This window comes from Urocitellus parryii, chromosome 10 (genome assembly GCF_045843805.1).
Source record: "Urocitellus parryii isolate mUroPar1 chromosome 10, mUroPar1.hap1, whole genome shotgun sequence".
Lineage (NCBI taxonomy): Eukaryota > Metazoa > Chordata > Mammalia > Rodentia > Sciuridae > Urocitellus > Urocitellus parryii.
The window spans coordinates 74,592,385-74,614,880 of NC_135540.1; the positions used below are offsets into that span (position 1 = coordinate 74,592,385).

At 35.0% G+C, this 22,496-nt stretch overlaps 1 protein-coding gene across 1 annotated transcript in view; it reads right to left on the bottom strand.

Annotated features, from left to right (window-relative positions):
* The window catches only part of LOC144257169 (uncharacterized), a 116,519-nt gene that overhangs the window by 14,190 nt on the left and 79,833 nt on the right, over positions 1-22,496 (bottom strand). The window contains exons 4-5 of the mRNA XM_077803129.1: positions 12,779-12,989; positions 2,293-2,416 (exon numbers count right to left, since the gene is read on the bottom strand). Of these exons, the coding sequence (XP_077659255.1) occupies positions 2,318-2,416; positions 12,779-12,989 (310 nt within the window). The 3' untranslated portion in view covers positions 2,293-2,317. The remainder of the gene's footprint in view (positions 1-2,292; positions 2,417-12,778; positions 12,990-22,496) is intronic.

A 22,496-nucleotide genomic window follows, 5' to 3' on the forward strand; every position in this document is an offset into this window, starting at 1 on the left:
CCCAGTGAGAAGGTGATAGTGTACAAGCCAGGAAAAGAGCCCTTTCTGGAACCCAACCATGCTGGCAGCTGGTCCTTGGGCTTCCAGACTCCCAAGGCTGTAAGAAAATATATTCTTACTATTTAAATCCATGGAACTTTGTTCCATTAGCCTGGGTAGACAGATATATCCACTAAAATGGTCATAATGGGAATTTTCTTTTTTAAAAAGGCATAAACCTCTAAGTACAAAGAAAACAGGAAAAATAAGAGAAACAACATTTTGGGTGCTAAAATAGAAGAGATTAGTGGTAACTGATTTCAACAAACTCTAGAATCTTACAGCAATGCTCAGGGAAAGTGAAAAAGGAACCACTGTGGAAAAGCTCAGGAACTGACAGTACCAGATATCTTTGGAAGAAGAGGGCAGAGGTATCGATCCACCCAAATGCAAACTCAAGTATGAAACTACGCAGGGAAGGACTGGTGGAAAGTATGTTTCATAGAAATTAGAGCCCCTGGGCTCTACCACGTGGGCAGTGGACTGGAGGTTTATTCAATGGAAAGGGTAAGAGAAGAAGTCTGCATTGGGATATATTACAAACATTATGGACATACAGGAAAAAAACTTATATACTGAATGTTGAGGTTCCCCAAACTTTCCTCCCACTTGGCTTCCAATATGCTAAGAATTAGACATGTATTATCTAAACAGAGACTGGACAATTCTCTGAGAAATTCATCTGCATCAGGGGAAAAATTTTTAAAAACAGCCAGGCAAGATTACCTTATCCAGAAGTCAGAGTCACAAGCTCTACCCATAATTAAAAGGCTACCCATACACTCCATTTGTATATAAGAATGGATGGTCATGAATGAGATATGAGGACATTCTTTACCATCAAAGTCAAAAGAGATAGAGGGAAGGAGGGAGACAGAGAGAGAGAGCTCACATAGAAGAAAATACACCCATGAGAGGCTCGAAACCAATAAAAAAGAAAACAACTCTTAGAAATGAAAAAATATAATGTCACACGTGAAAAACACTCCATAGAAGGGCTAGATGATAAAACTGAGGTGTTTTCTTAACAAGCAGTCAAAAGACAAAAAATAAGAGAAAAGATGATAAAATGAGGATGGTCTAAGAAGAACATCTGACAAGAAAGAAAAAACAGAGGGGAGGATATTATTTTTAAAAAAATCATTAAACTTTCCCAAAATTAAAGGATATAAAGTCCCAGACTGAAAGGGCCCAATGAGTATTCAGCATAATCTATAAAAATAGGCATACCCCTAGGCATGTTATCATGAAATTTTAGAACAACAGAAACAAAGATCCCAAAAGTGTCTAGATTAAAAAAAAGTTTAGCAGCTCCCAAAAAATAGAGAATCTAGATAGCTTCAGGAAAACTCAGAAATCCAGAATATAATAGAGAAATTACATTTTAGGTTCTGAGATAAGATCATATCCAACATAGAATCTGACTCCCACTGAACAAGGGATTGACATAATACAGTTGAAGTTTATCTAGCTAAGACACTCAACATCTCCCCACAGCAGGGGGCCGTACCCAAGCTCAATTTCCCATGACAGAGGTAGCTCCCACTCAATGGCCTTCTGGGACTAGATAGCTAGCATTTTTAAACAGCTCCTTTACATGTCTAACAAGTAAACCAATGTAGTATGCAAACAGCCAGCTTAGCAATTTATGGGTTTCCTCACTGACGGAATGGCTCTCATATTATTCTACTGGGGATGAGAGCAACAGGGGATGGAGAAGAGGGCAGAGGTATCGATCCACCCAAATGCAAACTCAGCTGTGTTGAGTAGACCTCCCAGCACACTTCTTTATGAGCATTATAAGGACCAAAAGAAAATTATAGACATGTTTAGGGATTATACTCAGCTCAGTCTGGTTGAAATACAGAAAAAGAACAAGAAATTTTTTTTTAAAAAAGTATATGCCAAAAAACACATGGTAAAAATCACAGATTTGCCTGGAGCACTGTTAAGGAATTTGGATTTTATGAGAAGGAAAGACAGTGGTTAAAAGGGTTGTAGTGGAGGTAGTAGTGGTCCAAGAAGAGCAACTTCAAGTAGAAATACTCTATTTTAGAGTAGACCTTGAAACCAACAGAAGAATGTCACAGAATAGGTAGGGGCAATGCTAAGCAAAATCCATGTGCTTAGAAAACAGTCTACTTTCTATTTAACCATAGAAGCACTTTAAAGAATTGCACTAATAAAAACTAAAAAAAGAATAGAATTGCCTGGTTATTCAAATAAATCTGGTTTTTCTGGCTTCTGTAATACCTGTGGATTTGTTTGATGCTCTCCTTCAAATTTCTGTCACCATTAGTTGTGAGACCTGGGTTGTGAACTGCAGAAGATCAGAAAACTTTTCTGTCATTGTATTTGGCGGAGCATTTCCAAAAACCTATGGAGAAAGAACAATTTTAATGAAGTCTTATTATCTTTTTGAGTATGTTTGTGAATTTCAAAGTGTGGCATAACTTGAAGATCAAGTCACATAGTATAGTTACACAATAACTTTGGGTCTGATTATGTTTAAAACATACCTCTTTTAATAGATCACATCTAGACACATTTTCTCATATGTATTAAATAATTTGTTGAATATGATTAAATAAATTATATATGATTATGAGAAGAAAAGACAGTGGACCTTTATTTATTTATTTAATATATGATTAAATAAATAAAATATGTGATTAAATAAATGAAATCTAAAAGCCATCATCTAGACATCTAGGGGAGTTAAAAAAAAAAGCTAAAATTTGCCTACTGATATTACCCTAAAAACTGTAAAAATATATTTTTCTTGCTACAGAGACAAATGAAAACATTGCCCTTGAAATCATAAAGAAATAATTACTGACTACCTCTCTCCTGTAGCAAAAGTTAGAAATTTTTTAAAGTGAATTTTTCTGCTATCCATCACATATTTTAAAGGTCATCATAATGTAATTCTTATACTTTGTTTGCTTTTTGTGTATACAGACGATAGATTTGTATTTTATGAACTATTTGAAACACTAATGAGGAAAAAAAGACATTATCTACAAAATCTGAATCAATCTCAATGACAAACTTTAGAAAATACAACCCTTGTCTGAGGAAACCTAAATTGAGAACTTACAGAAAGGGATAAGTTTCAAGGTTCGTCAATGGTAATAAGACACAGTGTGAAGGAAAAAGTGTAGAATGATCTACTGCTAAGTCCTGGGCTGAATACAGAATTCACTAACTTCACTGTGTATCTCAGAATTGATAAATTCTAAATACAACAATTTCCAAGATAAGACTATTGTGAAAAAGAGAGGAATAAAGGAAACAAATAGAAGACTCTTAAAATTGTTTTCACAAAAACTTAAGACAAATGACCTTTAGAATAAACAATTCTTAAAGATAAAGTGGGAACTGGTTCAGCAAAGAGAATAAGAAAATGAAACCTGGATGGGCCATCATAGGAAAGGAGATGGTATTTTAATGGCTATATATCAAGAAGTACCATAAAATATTATTTTTAAAGTGTTTTTCACAACTGAAAGGAATTTCTTTCTAGAGCCATTAAACACCTCACCACTACAATGCTCTTTTTGTATTCTTATTACTGTCCAAATGTCACTAAAGCCAAGAAACCCAATTAATTCATGTTCATATTCCCTCCCAAGCTACCTCCTTTTCTTTTGTAAGAATGTTCCCTAGATATTATGTGTTTCTACTTTGGCTGCCCCCACAACCTAGTTACAGACAATATTCAAGTAGCACTGGAGGATAACATGGGAACATATGAAGAAAGGAAGAAAGAAAATAAAACTAATATGCAAAAAAAAAAAAAAAAAAACAACACCCAACCCTGAGGCTAGAGACATGGACTGGGGAAAAAAGACTACATAAAAATAAAAGACCAGGGCTGGGGTTATGGCTCAGAGGTAGAGCACTCACCTCGCATGCGTGATGCACTGGGTTCTATCCTCAGCACTACGTAAAATAAAATAAAGATATTGTGTCCACCTATAACTAAAAAATAAATATTAAAAAAAAATAAAATAAAAGACCAAAAAGACCTCTATGTTTTTCATGTTTTGGTCATGAGTTTTGGCTCCAATAAACAAGAGAAAAAATTTAATCGCACTGTTCACAAAGATAAGAAAAAATGTATTTAAGAAAGTATTTATATTTGTCATATCATAATATTAAAAAATTCTCCCAAAGATCTTAATAAAAAGATATGAAAATAACATAATACCCTTTAATAGAGACCGTTTCCTATGTCTTTATAACAGGTACTACTATGGTTCCTAGAAACTCCTTCGAATTAAGTTGAAAACACTAAATAAAACAATTCCTTTTGTCCAGGAATCCAGTCTATTCAATTAAGTTAACAAAGGAGCATTTTTCACTAATCTCAAAAAACAAATAAATGTATTTTTCAAGAACTACTCAATGAGCAGGGAATGGTGGTCCACATCTGTAATCCCAGCTGCTCGGAAGGCTAAGGCAAAAAGGATTGCAAGTTCAAAGCCAGCCTCAGCAACTTAGAGAGGACCTAAGCAAGTTAGTGAGACCCTGTCTCAAAATATAAAATAAAAATGGCTGGGGATGTGGCTCACGGATTAAATGCCCCTAGGTTCAATCCCAGGAATGTTTAAAAAAAAAAAAAAAGAAGAAGAGGAAGAAAGAAGAAGGAAGAAGGAAGAGGAAGAAGGAAGAAGAAGAAGAAGAAGAAGAAGAATTGCTTAGTAATTTTTTTTCTATTTTGATATGTGCTGTGTGGTTGAGTTAACCTATCATCCACTAAATAAGACTCATATTCTTTAACAAACTGTAGGTAAAACTGAAAAGCCTAAAGATGACACATGCTTGAGTTCTACCTCTACGCAAAAATGAATGTCTTTTTAATGGAGTTGTTTATAAATATTCCTATTATTCATACTCTATTGATGTGTATCATATTTTGCTCTTAAGAAATAAGAAGTGGGCTGGGGCTGAGGCTCAGTGGTAGAACACTTGCCTAGCATGTGTGAGGCACTGGGTTCAATTCTGAGCATCACATATTAATTTTTAAAAAATGAATAAAATAAAGGCCCATCAAAATCTAAAAAAAAATTAAAAAAACAAGAATTAAGAAGTATTTTATTTGTAAGAATTAAGACCACTTTATAAAACAAATAGTTAATTCTTGTGCATTACAAGAATATTGGTATTCAAGCAGTCTTTATGCTGAGCAAATACATTGTTGAAACTGCAACTAAATTTTCTCTCAAACTCTGATATTTACTCTTATTTTGTGTAAAAAAAATTTTTAAAAGAACTACATTCTATCTGCTAATCTAAAAATGAACAAGTGCTGTTCTCTGACATAACAGTATTAGTGTAGTAAACAGACACCGATTCGTGCACTTATGCATTTGCAAATATTTATGTGCCAAACATTTTCTAAGAGTTGTGAATACAAAGGTAAATAAAGCAAATATTCCACTGTTCATGAAGTTTACATTTTAGTACAGAAGACAAATGTTTAGCAAGTTCGTTTAGATATTAAAATTAGGTGGGAGTAAAATCCAGTGATAGAGCATGTGTTTTGCATATGTAAGGCTCTGGATTTGATCCCTGATACAAAAAAAAAAAAAATTACTGAAATTAAAACTTTGTTAAGACAGTGATGTATAATAAAGGAAGTAAAACAGGGTAACTAAAAACAGAATGCTTGAAGTGGGAGAAAGGTTGTGCAAAGAGGTCTTTGGGTGAACCACAGTGATGCCAGACGATGATGAATGATGACACAAGGAAAGAGGTTTCCAGAGCTGGGTAAGACCTCCATGTGGGAAGAAGCCTGGAGTGTTGGGAACTAAGAAGAGGCTGGTCAGGTTGGAACACTCTGTATGAGAGGGGAAGTGGTACAAAATAAGACTGGAGAGATACTGGAACTAAAATCTAAATCAGATAATGCTGACTGTAATAATAATGTAGTAAAAAAAAAAAGAGTGTACTTTTTGTAATTGACTTCAACGATTAAATTTTAAAACACTAGGTATGTTTTCACCAACTAAACAAAAGCCTCCAACATGTATATAAGTGTCTGTTACAGGGGATGGAGCATAGCTGAATTCTACTTCTCATTTTTAGGAATAACTTCCCTTTTGGTTGTTTCTTCATCTGTCAGGGGAGAGAGCTGGGCAAGAGGAGTCAACCAACACATTCAACTGAAAAGGGATGATTCCGTAATATGATTTGTGACATTCACAACTCACAGTACTAAGAAACAAAAATACCTTCTAGCACATTCTATAAAAATGCAAATAATTACCATATAATAAGCACCTGCAATGTGCATAGTACTATTCAAGCATTTGATATGTCATTTAAATCTCATAAAATCCTACATAATAGGTGATATTAGTATCCACATTTTACAGGTAAAGAAATTAAAGGTTAGGGAAGCTAACTTAAGCCAGGAGGTGGCAGAGACAGAATTTAAAACTAGGTCTGTCTGATTCTAAGCTGGGCTCTTAATCAGTCAATACTGTATTTTCTCAATTAAACTTTGTATGAATCCTATCACTGTAACATACTGTTCCCCTACAGACAAAACATGGTTTGTTTTGTTTTATATAGTTTGTTTTGGTTTTGTTTCTGGAAGGAAGGGGATTAACCCAGGGACTTCCAGATGCTAGGCAAGTGTTCTACCACTGAGCTACCTTCTCAGCTCCCACAAAAGGGTCACTTTTAAAACTCCCCTAATAAATTTCAGAAAATTTCCTGGCAACTCTTCAATTATTTTTGGCATTCTCAAAGCAAATTCATGGTGCATCAAGTAGAGGTTCAAGAAATATTTGTTATTGAATGATGGTAGTCAACAAAAATTTAAAAGACAGGCTGGAATATTAACAAATTTTTCTAAAATAGAAGTTTATTTCTTAAATTTTTATAATTTCTAAAATTCAGTAATAGGGTATTGATTATCATTAGTCCTTAAATAATTTGCTATGAATAACAATGCTAAAAAATTAATAATAAGATCTAATTACATTATTTCATACTGTAAATCGGTTAAGACTTTCCCTCATCTTACATTTTTTTCCCCTTTTGTTTGCTTCTGAGTACCACAAGCTGAAGAGAGAAGAAATAATGCCTAACTCACACCGTGAGAACTGCATTCTCATTTGCACTGGGTGCCTTTTCCATCCAGTTTTTCCAGCAAGTCAGGAAGAATCCTTGAGCATTTATTTCAGGGGTGAATCCAGCAAGTGCAGTGTCACACAGACTGAAGCCATACTCAACTTATCAACTGTATTGATCTTATATAATAAGTAATAAAGCTATAACAGAATAGTTCCTCTGATTTTGGAGCTCCCTTGTTTAATACTAAACTTCAGTATCTTCCCTCCAAATCCAACAAATTAAAAAGTAAAGATTATTTCTAAGGAATTTAAAAAGAACACTGTACTCAATTTAGATGTTTCTCACATACAAATCAGAAATAAGTTAAAAAACAAGGAGATTCTCTTAAATATCTAGATCTAGATTATTTCTAAAATACATAATGATAAAAAATACTAAGGTAATTAACATTGGTAGTAAATGGATTTTTAGACAACTAAAAGGGCTACTCATTTTGAATAAGTTTAAACCAAGTATTTTCTGTATATGCTTTTGTTCTTGGGACTAAAAGCTTATTATTTTTTAGAATTCTGAATAAATATTATTCAGCTTACTCTCATATACCACCATAATCTTTCAGTTTGAGAGAATCAGTGGGAGGGAAGACAGCAGCAGCCTCTTGGTAAGGCTGTGATGAAGACCACAGGAGGCATTTCAAGAACCCAGCATGAAACCTGACCCAAAGAAAATAGTCAACACATGTCATTTCCCAACTCATGTAAAAAGCAAACATCATACACTGAAATAATGATTAATCATTCTTTAAAAACTATCCTATAGATGCCCAGGTATAGCAGTATTATGGCTTATTCACCATTAAGCACAAATCAAGACTCACTTTAATTGTGAAAACCTAACTGATGCAATACATGGGAGACATATTATGTGGGATATTACTTAATAATTCATGTTAAGAGCTAAGAACAGGGCTACAGGTATAGCTCAGTGACAGAGAGCAATTGCATAGCATGCAAGGCCCTGGGTTCTGACTCCAGTATAAAGGGGAGGGGCTACAAACGATTATTCCCATAATTGCTCTAAATGTATTATTGTCTTGTAAATGTTCATAAGTCTGAAAAAACAAAACTACTTTTATTGCCACAGTAGCCAATAGCATATCATGACATTAATAAAAAAAGATTAAAAATTAAACAAAATTTTAAAATCACAGAACTGATTCCAATATAAATTAAAGACTTATTAGAACAGAGCTTGAAATAAAGGCTTGTCCACAGTTAGTTTCCTCTCCCATTTTAAAAATAGCTCCCACACCTCTCCTCAAGTTCCTCTCTACCACCTCCTCCCTTCATCATTCTCAGCAGATAGTTAGGACTCTAAATTCATAAATTAGAAAATGTGTGTTCTTTAAATGGATTAATGTTTCCATCTTCTTTCCATTATCAAACACATGCCCATTGATGATATGTAAACTAATCTCTTTGTTCCTTCCTTTCAGTTCTGCCTATCTGATTCACCAGCCCAGCAAAATCTCAGTCCCAATAAATCAGGCATTTCCCTTCTCTTGTTCTACAAGAGATTTGTATGATAAAATCCAGCATAAATTTATTATCTTTAATGTTCACTAGACCCTCAAAACTAATGGATTCTTTTGTTGCTCTTGTTCAACTATCTCTTATTTCTGGGTGTCTCTTGCATTCTCTTATATTGATATTCTAAACCATCACAAATTTCCATAAGTCTCCTACTCAATCTGTTTACTCCAGACTATCAATAGGCCATATCTTCTACAGATGACAACAGGAATCTTAAAAGTCATCAAGCAAGATCTTACTTACTTCCTAACATATAAATTTATATTCACTTCTAGCAAAATCTGTTTTCCCACAGGATAAACTGTCTTTCTCCTATTCAAGGCTCATTCATCCACCTATAATTTGACTTCACGCTCCCCCTTTCCTCAATTTATTTTCACTTTCTCCTGAAGTTTTCCAAATTTCTTGCTCTGCTGGTTTCTTCTCTTTTCTTTATGAGTATGCCTGCATCTCTCCCATCTTTCAAAACAAAGCAAAACATTATAAACATGTAAACAAAACCCCCATTATTGCCAACTTCACCACTGCTGTGGCTTGGCTATGCTTTGTACCTTAAAGGTTCATGTGCTGGAACTAAGATGTTAGAACCACTAAGAGATGGGGTCTAGTGGAAGGTCCACCCTCACAACTGGATTAATGCTGTATCACAGGAGAGGATCAAGTCCCATGTAACTAGATTAGTTTTTAGGAGAATGGGTTTTTATAAAGTGAGGCTGCCTCATGTGCTTGGCCCCTTCTGTATACAGCTTGCTCCCATTCTGCTTTTCTACCATGTGGTAACACAGCTAGGCGGCCCTTGCCAGCATTCAACTGCAACATTTTGTTAATGGGTCCCCAAAGCATGTATTGAGCCAAGTCTCCTCACAGGAGGTTCCAAACGATTGTTAAAAACCTCCACCATGGAAGCTCACAAATAATTTTGACCCAGTGTCCCACACTGATCTGCCCTCTAAAACCTGTCTTTCTCAGCAACTGGTGAAAACAATCACCAACTTTCCCAAACTGGAAGTGTAGGAGACAACCTTGCCTTGGCTCCTTCTACTCTTATTCTATTGTTTAAACTACTTCCTTGGCACTGTATGCCTCCAGGAAAAAGTATTAACTGTGAACATTACTTATAAAGCTATCGTGATCTGCTTCCTATCCATCTCAACAGTCTTTTATGTTTTGCCTTCCTTGATGTAAAATCAGGTTTTTAGATGGCTGATGGATGCTGGCAATTATAAACATGCTTCTTGCCTTTTGTCTTAATTAATCATTTAACTTCTATTACCTTCTTAGTTAATTTAGCCCTGTTTATCTCTATTCTGGCTAATGGTTATCTTTTAAGAACTCAAGAATCCATCACATTCTTAAGAAAGACTTTCCTTCTCTGGTCCCTACAGACTCTTCAGTAACTACGGTACCTACATTTATAGTTATACTCATTCTTATTGTTTTATCTGTTTTTGTGCTTATATATTCTTATGTGCAGATTTACATGTTTATCTTCAATATTATACTGACAGCCTTACAAGATTAGAAACTACATTTCATCTCAGAAATGCCAATGCATAGTGCAGTATAATATAATGTACACTTATTTGACAGAAGTTCACTGAATGACTTTGTAAACACACAAAACAGAATAAATGAAGGGACAAAACAAGCAAACAGAATACACAAGGTCAATCTCCCCCCTTCTGCTATCAACATTAGCTGATAGATTGGTCTGTGTAATACATAACATGAACAATTACTTTAGCATAAATAGTTTATAATCTTTGCTTTTGTCTTCTAGAGCTTTTATTTTTAATTCAGTAACAAAAATAATAATATATAAAAGTTCCTAAGGAAAAATATTTATTAATTGTCTTATGTATATTATCTTATTTAATCCTTATAAGGATTATATCTACCTCATAAGGTAGATATTCTTATTTTACAGCCAGGAAAATTAAGGTGATTGCTAATCCCCACTGCTATTCCTAGAGAGGAAGAACAGGGATATGTGCAAATTGAAGACAAGACATTGATCGGTGAAAACTAAAGATCAAGTGAATGTCAACTTTCTGAACATGAAGTACCAACCTAGTTCTTCAATTTGGCTATACGAAAACACTACCAGTTAGGCTAATACACTCTAGGCAGATTGGACAAATCCCCTTCCTGGGATATCAATATACCCAAAAGAAACGATTTATGGATAATATTAAGACTGAAGAGTCACATTGGGTGTGGTGCTGCACACCTGTAAGCTCAGTGTCTTGAGAGGTGAGGCAAGAGGATCACAAGTTCAAAGCCAGCCTCAGTAACTTAACGAGAACCTCTGTCTCAAAATTAAAAATGAGAAGGGTTGGGGATGTGGCTCTGTGCTAAAGTATCTCTGGGTTCAATCCCTGGTACCAAAAAAAAAAAAAAAAAAAAGTACATGTGGCGGGTGAGGGGTATCTAAATAAGTGGTAAGATCATCTTTCTACTTAAAATGTTCACCTTTGCACATAATTTCCAATGTTTCAATATTTCATTCCTCAATAACACTAACACTGAGGAGAAATAAAGTGCCTAGAAATTTTCAGAAACAAAGACTAACAGAAGGAACAATATAAAGACCAAGTAAGACTATTGAGCCAGAGATGTAAGACAAAGTCAGGAAAGAGATAAAGAGACAAGAGTGGAGAAGGAAGAAATAGAGCCGGGGAGAAACAGGAGTAAAACAAAACAAAACAAAACAAAACAAAAAAACAAGAAAGGGTAGAGGTGGGGGAAAGAATAACAGAGAAAGGGAAGACAGAGGGAGATGAAATCAGAGAGAGAAAGAGAGAGAGAGGAGAGAAGAGGGGAGGGGAGGGGAGGAGAAGAGACAGGAAGAAAGAGAAATAGGATGGGAGGGAGAGAAGGAAAGGTAGGGGAGGAAAAGGGGCAGGACAAGGGCAAGAACTAGAAATAGAAAAAAGAAAAGAGTGAGGGAGACAAAGAAAGGAGAAAGAAAGGACAAACAGAGAAAGAGATACATGAGGAGAAAGATAGAAACTGTAAAAGAGGTCTAGGGGAAACTGAGTTTCATAATACTGGAAATAAAAAGGTGACATATTACAAGTTCATTGTTTAAAACATATTTTTAGTTGTGGATGGACACAATAACTTTATTTTACTTATTTACTTTTTATGTTGTGCTAAGGGTCAAACTCAGTGCCTGATACATATTAGGCATGCTCTACCACTGATTCATTTTTGAGCAATATTTACACCACAGTCAGTGGAGAGTAAACACTGAATATTGTTTATACAAATGGCACAACCATGTGAAAAGGATAGGAGCATAGCATGCATTAGACAGTGTGAATATGTATGTTATGGCTTAGTGGGTCAGGAAGTTAAAAAGGCAGATTCTCATATTCCTTAGTAGGAGGTCAGTTAAAACTGAATAATCAAGAAATGGCAGTTAAAGCATGCTATTTAAAAGCTTTAGTGGTAGCAGCAACTAGCTATAGAAAGCAGTAGGAAACTATAAAGCTGTGGAACCTTTAAAAACTATGTACTTATAAATCTTTGATTAATATAAAAAAGTGATTTTAAAAAGCTCCAATAAGACTGTTACATATAATCACCAAAATACATTAAGACATTAACTCTATTTAGATTTTGTCTATAGCCTATAACTATTTCTTTGCTGAATCTCATAGAAAACAGCAAAAAACAAAAAAGCAAACCATATAATATTTAAAATTGTACAAAGAACATGGTCAAGTGTACCATTTGGTGCAAGCTCGCCACCTTCAAAACAATAGAAATAACACAAATGTTAATTTACAATCTTCATTCTTCCAAAGCTCAGCCATTATAGGAACATTTCACAAACCTCAAAGCTTTTCTTTTATCTGTTAGGTTTCACCAAGTATAGTTCATTCTGACCAGGTTTCACATGAAGTCATACTGATTTACAGCAAATTTCTAAATGAATGAAAATATCAAGAGGTCATCCTATAGTTTTTTTTTCTACCTATGACTTACCATTTACCTTAAGACTCCTGTAAGGACATCCGGTCCTGCAAGTTACATTTGGAACCTGGTCTTACCCTGTTAAACACTGGCAGCATCATGTATAATTTCTCTTCTTGTTCCTTCTGAGTCATGTGCCAGGGAGGATGACACAGCTCAGTGAAGAGACGGCGGAGGTGCATCAGTCCCAAGGCATTGTCCTGCGGGCTGCACTCCTCCTGCCTCGGCCTCCCCATGATCCTCTTCACCACGTTCATCTTGGCTAGTTGGTGATAAATACTTCTAATTCTGTAGAAAGATGTCAATGCATAACAGTCAAAATGTCACCACCTTGACCAGGTTGAGCATGCATTTAAGAGCCTATAAAAAGTCCTAAAAATAGAAAATTCTCTCTAGTATAAGCAAAGTTAATTTTGATAAATCTCCCTGAATGACAAATTATGAATTATGGGAACTCAAAAGTTCCTTCTGGCTTTACTACATTTTATATAAAATATAAAACATTAACTAGACAAATAAAAATATTTCTAATAAAGTTAACTATATCAAATTCAACAAAGTGATCACAAATGTTGCTGTTAATATTACTTTATTTTTAAGTATATGTAAAAAAGAATGAAACAAATAGAAAGTTCTCCCTAACCTCAAAGAATCCCCAAACTCAAAACTACCAAAGTCTTCTATATTGTTATATCAGTTTTCTCGATAAGTAAATTCCATGTGCCTGATGAACAGTTTGTTACAGTTTAAAAATGTGCAAATTAAGTGAAAGAATATCACAATGTATCTTATGAATCCATAAAGAAACAGTGAAAATTATCACATAAATAAAGAACACTTTCTCAAAACAAAACAAACAAAAAACCCTTAAGTAAGTTATATTGATTCCTTTTGTGAGTAGTGATGAATATTTTTTTTTCTTTAAAGTAATAACAGCATAGAAGATATTGAACCACATATGGCAAGGATAACTATGGTTTCATGAAGTATATTTCAGGTAAGAGTGAACGAGCATATATTGAATCATAATGTAAAATCTACCCTTTGCTGGAGTTGGATTTAAAAAATAAACTAACCACTGAGTTAAAGGATACACAGAATCAATAACACTGAACTTTTAGAAAGCATCCTTAGATGTTTCCAACCACTACTAACTGTGCCAACAATTAGCTAATTTCAGACACAAAAACAGGATATGTTACAAAAGGAACCAGGAAGACTGGGAGAACATTATGGATATGCAAAATTTGGATAAAAAGCAATTTGCTTTTATAATCTGTAGGGAAGCAGTCATAACTTGAGATTCATTTTTAATTTTGCTGCATAACTATACAAACGAGATGCCATTTCTTAAGAAATGAAAAAGTACTTCAGAATACAGTTTTATTTACTAAACACCTGCTTATTGATTTTTTAAAAGATAAGAATAAGCAACGAAACACACTTGCACTTGAGAATTTTTAGTGAACTCCCTATCTGGCTACAGGAATATGCTTCTGTACTCTAGCTCCCTTGCAAGAGAAGAGCAGGATGTAAATCATAGATGACAGAAAGATATGCTCTGGTTAGAGCTCTGTCATTGACTAATTTGTACTGAATGAGTACTGCACAAAGAGAACTCAGTACATTCTCAAGTGCCCAGATGCAGGACAGAGTGCTTGGGCACACAGGCTAAGAGCTGAGTACATTTAACTACAAAATAATAGAAATCAGTCCAGTTCAAAGCTATCTAACATATTCATTCTTGGAAAATATTTAAGTCTTCCAAACATTAACAAAATATCAATCTATCATATACTCATCTAGTTCTGAAAATTCCCAGAACAAAAATAAAATTGGAAGTGGACTATGAAGTTTTTGTAAATTAGTTAACATTTCAGATTATTCACAGCTGTATTCTCAGCCTATAGCCAGTGTTCCTAACTAGAGACTGTGAATGGGACTTAAGGGATTCATGATTCTCTAATACTTAGAAATCTTTTTTCTAAGAGATCCCAAGCTTTCCGAAGGAGTCTATGTGTCTATGTCAACTAAAAAAAAAAAGTCAGGAATCAAACTCGGACCATCTCATCTGCTCCTCATTCCAAGTTAAGCAAGTGAACCAAAGAGAGGATTAACTCTGCCCTTTTGGGGTTTTTTTTGGTATTGGAGATTGAACCGAGGAGCACTTAACCACTGAGCCAAATCCCCAGCTCTTTTATGTATTTTATTTAGAGATAGGGTCTCCTTGAGTCGCTAAGTGCCTCGCCAAGTTGCTGAGGTTGGCTTTGAATTCTCGATCCTTCTGCCTCAGCCTCCTGAATCACTGGCATTACAGGTGTGCCACCACAACTGGCTAACTCTGCCTTTTTGGTCTATGTTTATTCAAATATAATTCAAAAATAAAATGTGTTTATACTTAAAGTATAAAACTTGACATTTTAATTTAAAAAAATTAAAGAAATGTATTTTTTCATATTTATGGGGCACAGTGTAATAATTTGCTATGCATATGCAATAGGTAAAAAGCCAAACAGAGTTACCAGCATTTCCACCTCCTGAAACGTCTATCATTTCTTTGTGTTGAGAAGCTTCAAACTCCTCTCTTCTAGTTCTTTATAAAACATATAATAAATTAATGTGAACTAGAGTCACCCTACTGTGCTACAGAACTTGAGAACTTATTCCTCCTCTGTAACTGTATATTTCGGTATCTGGTATCCAAACTTCCTTGACATTTTTATATATATATATATATATATATATATATATATATATATATACTGTGAAATAATTACCACAGTCAAGTTCATAACATTCATAATCTCACAGGTTCCTATATAAAATTTTTTCAATAGAACACTTAATAGAACAGTAGTGCTGTAACTACTGCTGTACACTACTTTGTACTCTTGACCTGCTAGCTTCTCCCCCTTTACTCCTGCCCCTGGCAACCACCAATCTACTCTCTGCTTCTAGGAGTTTGACCATGTTAGATTCCTTATGTAAGTAAGATCATACAGTATTTATATTTGTGCAACTGGCTTATTTCACACTAAACATAAATTCTCAAGGCTCTGTGTGTTCTCCCATGTTTTTGCAAATGAAAGGATTTCCTCCTTTTTAAATTTTTGAATATTATTCCACTAGGTATACAATCTCACCTCATTTATTTAAAAAAATCTATTCATCTATAAAGAAACATTTAGGTGGTTTCTGTATCTTGGTTACTGTGAATAACCCTGCAACAGGCATGGGAGAATACATAGCTTTTCCAAGATACTAATTTTATTTCCTTTGGATATATACCTAGAAGTAGGATTGCTAGATCATAAGGAACTTCTATTTTTTAAGTTTTTAAGGAACCTCTGTACTGTTTTCCATAATGGCTATACCACTTTACATTTCCTGTAGCCTTCAAGGGTTTCTTTTTCCCACATTCTGGCCAGTAACTGTTATCCTTTGTCTTTTGGACAATAGCCATTCTAACCGGCCTAAGGTAATGTTTCACTGTGGTTTTGATTTGCAATTTCACTGATGATAGAAGATGTTGCACATGTTTCACAAAAGCTGTTGGTTATTTGTATGTCTCTTTTGAGAATTGTCAATTCAGGTCTTTTGGTCCATTTTTAAATCAGGTTATTTGGGTTTCTGCTTCTGACTTATATGAGTTCTTTATGTATTTTAGATCTTAACCCCTTAACAGATATTGGTTTGCCAGCATTTGATCTCATTCTATAGGCCACTTCTTCAGAATATTCTGTCCAACAATAACAGAACACACCCTCTTTTAAGCTCACAAGAAACATTAACCAAAACAGACAACATCCTGGGCCATAAATGTATCTTAACAAACTTAATCATAAAAAGCATCTGACCAGTCTCAGAACACAATGGAATTAAATAATCAATAATTGAAATACAACTGGAAAAGCCCCAATGTTTGGAAATTAAACAACATATTTTCAAATAACACATAGGTCAAGGAATTGTCATAAGAAATTTAAAAACATAAACTAAATGAAAATAAAACTTATTGAAATCTTAAAAACGCAGCAAAAGCTGTTGTTCTTAGAGGAAAATTATAACAATAAGATGCATACAACACAAAAGAAGAAAATCTACAATTCTGTCATAGAAAATTAGAAGAAGAGGAGCTGTGTAAGTTTAAATAAACCCAAATAAATGAAAATAAAATAATAAAAATTAGGCCAGAAATCAATGAGATTAAAAACAGGAAGGGAGGCTAGAGTTGTAGCTCAGCGGTAGAGCTCTAGACTCATTCGCATGAGGCACTGGGTTTGAGTCCTAGAACCACATACAACTAAGTAAATAAAATAAAGGCCCATCAACAACTAAAAAATATTAAAGAAAAAGGGGGGAGATGCAGGAAGGGCTACAGGTATAGTTCAGTAGTAGAGCACTTCCTTAGCATGCATGAGGTACTGAGGATCAAAGCATGCCCAGCCAATGAATACACTCTCCAAATGATTAAATAAAATAAAAACATAAACAGGAAGACTACAGGGAAAAATCAACAGAACCAAAGGTTCCTCTTTGACATTATCAATAAAATTAATCTAAATACCACTACCGCATGACTGGTATTCTGCCTTGATTCATCTCTCCTATAGCTCCTAAGTTATCTTACAAGATACATAGTCCCATTTTTTCTGATTTAAAACCTCTGTTTATTCTCTATTGCCTAAGAATAAATTGAAACACCTCAATCTAATATCTTTAAGTTTTTATAAACTCTGTTTTCATATATTTACCCAGGTTCATCTCTCACTAAGCCACCTCTTCTACTCAAAATTATGCCACCATGAAGGCATGCCCTACCTTGACGGGTTCTTTCAAATCTCTGTATGTTTAGATACACTGTCTTCTCTGCTAAGCATGACCCTCCTCCTCTGCTTTTGCTAGCATTTCCCAATCTCCCCACCCTCCAGCTCTGAGGTTACCTTATCAGAGAAGAGTTTCCCAAATCTCTAGGCTGTTTCTGGTTTACCTTTGATCCCACCAGGGTACTTTAGAGTTGGTTATAGGATATGGTTATAGGATATGCACCATTAAGAGAGACAGTAATAGTTACTCAGGCTCTGCAATTCAAATCTTGGGTTCAATTCCTAGTTGCAATACTTACTTAGTGTGTACCTGATCAGAAACCTGATTTCTGGGTGTGATAGGTTTACTGTAATTTGTGAAAATTACATCATCAAAACACAAAAAAATTAAAACTTTATAATTTATGTATCTTAGTTCTACCTATAGAAAGCCTTTAGAGAACTTCTTAAACATCTTCAGAATAAGACTACATGAACCTTTTACTCTAAATTGAAAAGTTTCTTAAATTATTTCTTGCTATTTAATTATGAATCTCTCTCATAGTAAACTATGAATTCCTGAACATCCAACTGTGTTCTTCAAATCCGTAACACCTCACTAAGGATCAGTACATAGTAAGAATGAAGGAATGACTAACTGATTTCCATAGCTTTAGTAAAAGTATAAATTTTAAGGTTCCTCACTATCTGACCGTACTATATGTACGATCGACACTGTTCATTCCCCATAATTCTACTTTAACTCCATGAGACCAGTTCAGTGCAGTCTCTCTGCTCTGCCTTCTCACTCAGGCCAAACTACCTCTCAGGAGGCTGGGGCAGGGTTCCCCTCTAGCCCCTCAGCATCTGAGTATTTACTAAGCATGCTAATCTCAGTTCAAAGGTCTTTCTTCTAAAAAGCATTCCCTAACCCAGTTTCAGTTGTAATCTTTCCCCACTTCCCTTTGTTCCCATAGGACTGTGTCTATCTTTATCATAGAATTTATCACACTATGTGTAAACTGTTATTTTGATTGTCTTTTTTTCAACATTGAAGAAATAATATGAGATTATGGAAAGCAAAGATACTGTCCAATTCAACACCTTATGATTTGTTTAAGTTCCATTTTATTACCTGAAAAGGAAATAAGACAATTTTTGTTAAAAGGTGTTTGGTACCCCAAAGTATAATTTAGGACACTTTTTCAGGGAATACTCTTATAAATTCAGAAATTAAGAACTACTCATGTGAAAGCAGGAGCAGAAAGGGAAACAAATAACAATAGTGATAAGTATGGTTGTTAAGCAGACAATGACAAAACAAAAGGCAATAAGCTAGAACTCCCAGAGGGAATTGAGGCATCAACAACAGGCAGAGTATCAAAAGCATCCTAAAGAGGAAGCAGCTCGCCAGTACAGAACAAGTCATGACTGAATGAGGCTGAAATATATATCACTGTGGCTTGAGAGTGAGAAATTCAAAAGACTATACAGAATCATATCAATGAAACCTCACAGACAAAATATTCAAAAAGTAATGATGACATTAATAAAAATAATGATAGCAAAATAAATGCTGGCTTCTTCACAGACTGCTACATAATGATGAGGGTTTTTATTCTGAGTTTTTTTTTTTGTTTTGTTTTATTTCTTTTTTTTTTTAATTTATTGTTGGTCGTTCAAAACATTACATAGTTCTTAATACATCATATTTCACAGTTTGATTCAGGTGGGTTATGAACTCCCAATTTTACCCCTTATACAGATTACTGTATCACATCAGTTACCCTTCCATTGATTGACATATTGCCTCTCTCGTGTCTGATGTATTCTGCTGTCTGTCCTATTCTCTACTATCCCCCCTCCCCTCCCCTCCCCTCCCCTTTTCTCTCTCTACCCCTTCTACTGTAAATCATTTCTTCCCTTTGTATTATCTTGTCTTACCCCTCCTTTCCTCTTATATGTCATTTTGTATAACCCTGAGGATCGCCTTCTATTTCCATGCGATTTCCCTTCTCACTCCCTTTCCCACCCACCTCTCATCACTGTTTAATGTACATCTTCTTCTCAAGCTCTTTGTCCCTACCCTGTCCTTGTTTACTCCCCTTATATCAAAGGAGTCATTTGGTATTTGTTTTTTAAATATTGACTGGCTTCACTTAGCATAATCTGCTCTAATGCCATCCATTTCCCTCCAAATTCTATGATTTTGTCATTTTTTACTGCAGAATAATACTCCATTGTGTATAAATGCCACATTTTTTTTATCCACTCATCTATTGAAGGGCATCTAGGCTGATTCCACAATCTTGCTATGGTGAATTGTGCTGCTATGAATATCGATGTAGCAGTGTCCCTGTAGCATGCTCTTTTTAGGTCTTTTGGGAATAGACCGAGAAGGGGAATAGCTGGGTCAAATGGTGGTTCCATTCCCAGCTTTCCAAGAAATCTCCATACTGCTTTCCAAATTGGCTGCACAAATTTGCAGTCCCACCAGCAATGAACAAGAGTGCCCTTTTCCCCGCATCCTCTCCAGCACTTATTGTTGTCTGACTTCCTAATGGCTGCCAATCTTACTGGAGTGAGATGGTATCTTAGGGTAGTTTTGATTTGCATTTCTCTGACTGCTAGTGATGGTGAGCATTTTTTCATGTACTTATTGATTGATTGTATGTCCTCCTCTGAGAAGTGTCTGTTCAGGTCCTTGGCCCATTTATTGATTGGGTTATTTGTTATCTTATTGTCTAATTTTTTGAGTTCTTTGTATATTCTGGTTATTAGGGCTCTATCTGAAGTGTGTGGAGTAAAGATTTGTTCCCAGGATGTAGGCTCCCTGTTTATCTCTCTTATTGTTTCTTTTGCTGAGAAAAACACAGGCCAGCATCACTCTGAATGGAGAAAAATTGAAGGCATTCCCACTAAGATCGGGTACAAGACAGGGATGCCCTCTCTCACCACTTCTGTTCAACATAGTCCTCGAAACACTGGCCAGAGCAATTAGACGAAAGAAATTAAAGGCATAAAAATAGGAAAAGAAGAACTTAAATTATCACTGTTTGCAGATGATATGATTCTATACCTAGCAGACCCAAAAGGGTCTACAAAGAAGCTATTAGAGCTAATAAATGAATTCAGCAAAGTGGCAGGATATAAGATCAACACGCATAAATCAAAGGCATTCCTGTATATCAGCGACAAATCCTCTGAAAGGGAAATGAGGACAACTACTCCATTCACAACATCCCCCCAAAAAATAAAATACTTGGGAATCAACCTAACAAAAGAGGTGAAAGATTTATACAATGAAAATTACAGAACCCTAAAGAAAGATATAGAAGAAGACCTTAGAAGATGGAAAAATATACCCTGCTCATGGATAGGCAGAACTAAAATCATCAAAATGGCAATATTACCAAAAGTTCTCTATAAGTTCAATGCAATGCCAATCAAAATCCCAACAGCATTTCTTGCAGAAATAGAAAAGAGAATCATGAAATTCATATGGAATAATAAAAGACCCAGAATAGCAAAAACAATGCTAAGCAGGAAGTGTGAATCAGGCGGTATAGCGATACCAGACTTCAAACTATACTACAGAGCAATAGTAACAAAAACAGCATGGTACTGGTACCAAAACAGGTGGGTGGACCAATGGTACAGAATAGAGGATACAGTAACCAATCCACAAAACTACAACTATCTTATATTTGATAAAGGGGCTAAAAGCATGCAATGGAGGAAGGATAGCATCTTCAACAAATGGTGCTGGGAAAACTGGAAATCCATTTGCATCAAAATGAATCTGAATCCCTATCTCTCGCCATCCACAAAAGTTAACTCAAAATGGATCAAGGAGCTTGATATTAAATCAGAGACACGGCATCTGATAGAAGAAAAAGTTGGCTATGATCTACATACTGAGTTCTTTTTAAAAAATATCTTTGTTTATTCATTTTTATGTGGTGCTGAGGATGGAACCCAGTGCCTCACATGTGTGAGGCAAGCGCTCTGCCACTGAGCTACAACCCCATACCGTTTTTTATGAGTTCTTATAATTTTATTCTCAAAATTTATCCATATAGATAAAATTTGCCCTTTTGATTAGTCGTATACACAATGATGCTTTGGCTCAAAATATTTTTTAATTTATCACCATTTTATTACTTGAAAAGGAAATAAGACAATTTTTGTTAAAAGATGTTGGGAGCATTATATAAACTGCACTTAAAACTCAGTGTCAACACGTACTATGTTTTACCTAAAGCAGAATTACCCTTACTCATTTGCTTTATTTCCTAAACTTCCTCAAAACCCTATGACTGCTAAGTGTGAAATCCATTCAAGAGATAGAATCTTCACTCCTAATAATCAAAAGAATGCATTGCAGACCCTGTGGCTGAATCCCAACTCACAATTAATTGACATTTAATCCCTTAAGCATCTACTACATATAAGGCACCATAGGAATACCAACTCTAGTTTTTACCCCAAATAATGGAGGGTCTATATTCATTTTTTCTAAACTTCCAAAAAGACAAGCATGTGACTTCCTCTAAAAGAGACCTATGAGTCTATAATGGGATAAAGTCAAATCTTTACAAGGCAGAAAAAGATTGCTCAAAATCTGATGTGCACCTCATCTTGAAACTACATCTTCATCCACATCCCTCATCAATCCCATGTTCACACCACATCACTGCTGCTCTCTCAACATGCCATGCAATTTCACACCCTGGATGCTTTCCCCAGTTGGTCTTTCCTTTACCTGAAATGCTAGAGGTAATTGCTTTCTTTTTTCATTTTATTGTCTGGCAACCTATCTTTGATAGTATCTGACCCTCCTTAATCCTAAAGCAATTTGAATATATCTTCAAGTTAGTAATTTAATCATTAATTCAAGAGACATATTTATCAATGCTTGCTCCAACTTTCCCTGAATCTCATTCTGTTCCTGCCACAACGAGCTCTACTTCAGGTAGCTTATATTTAC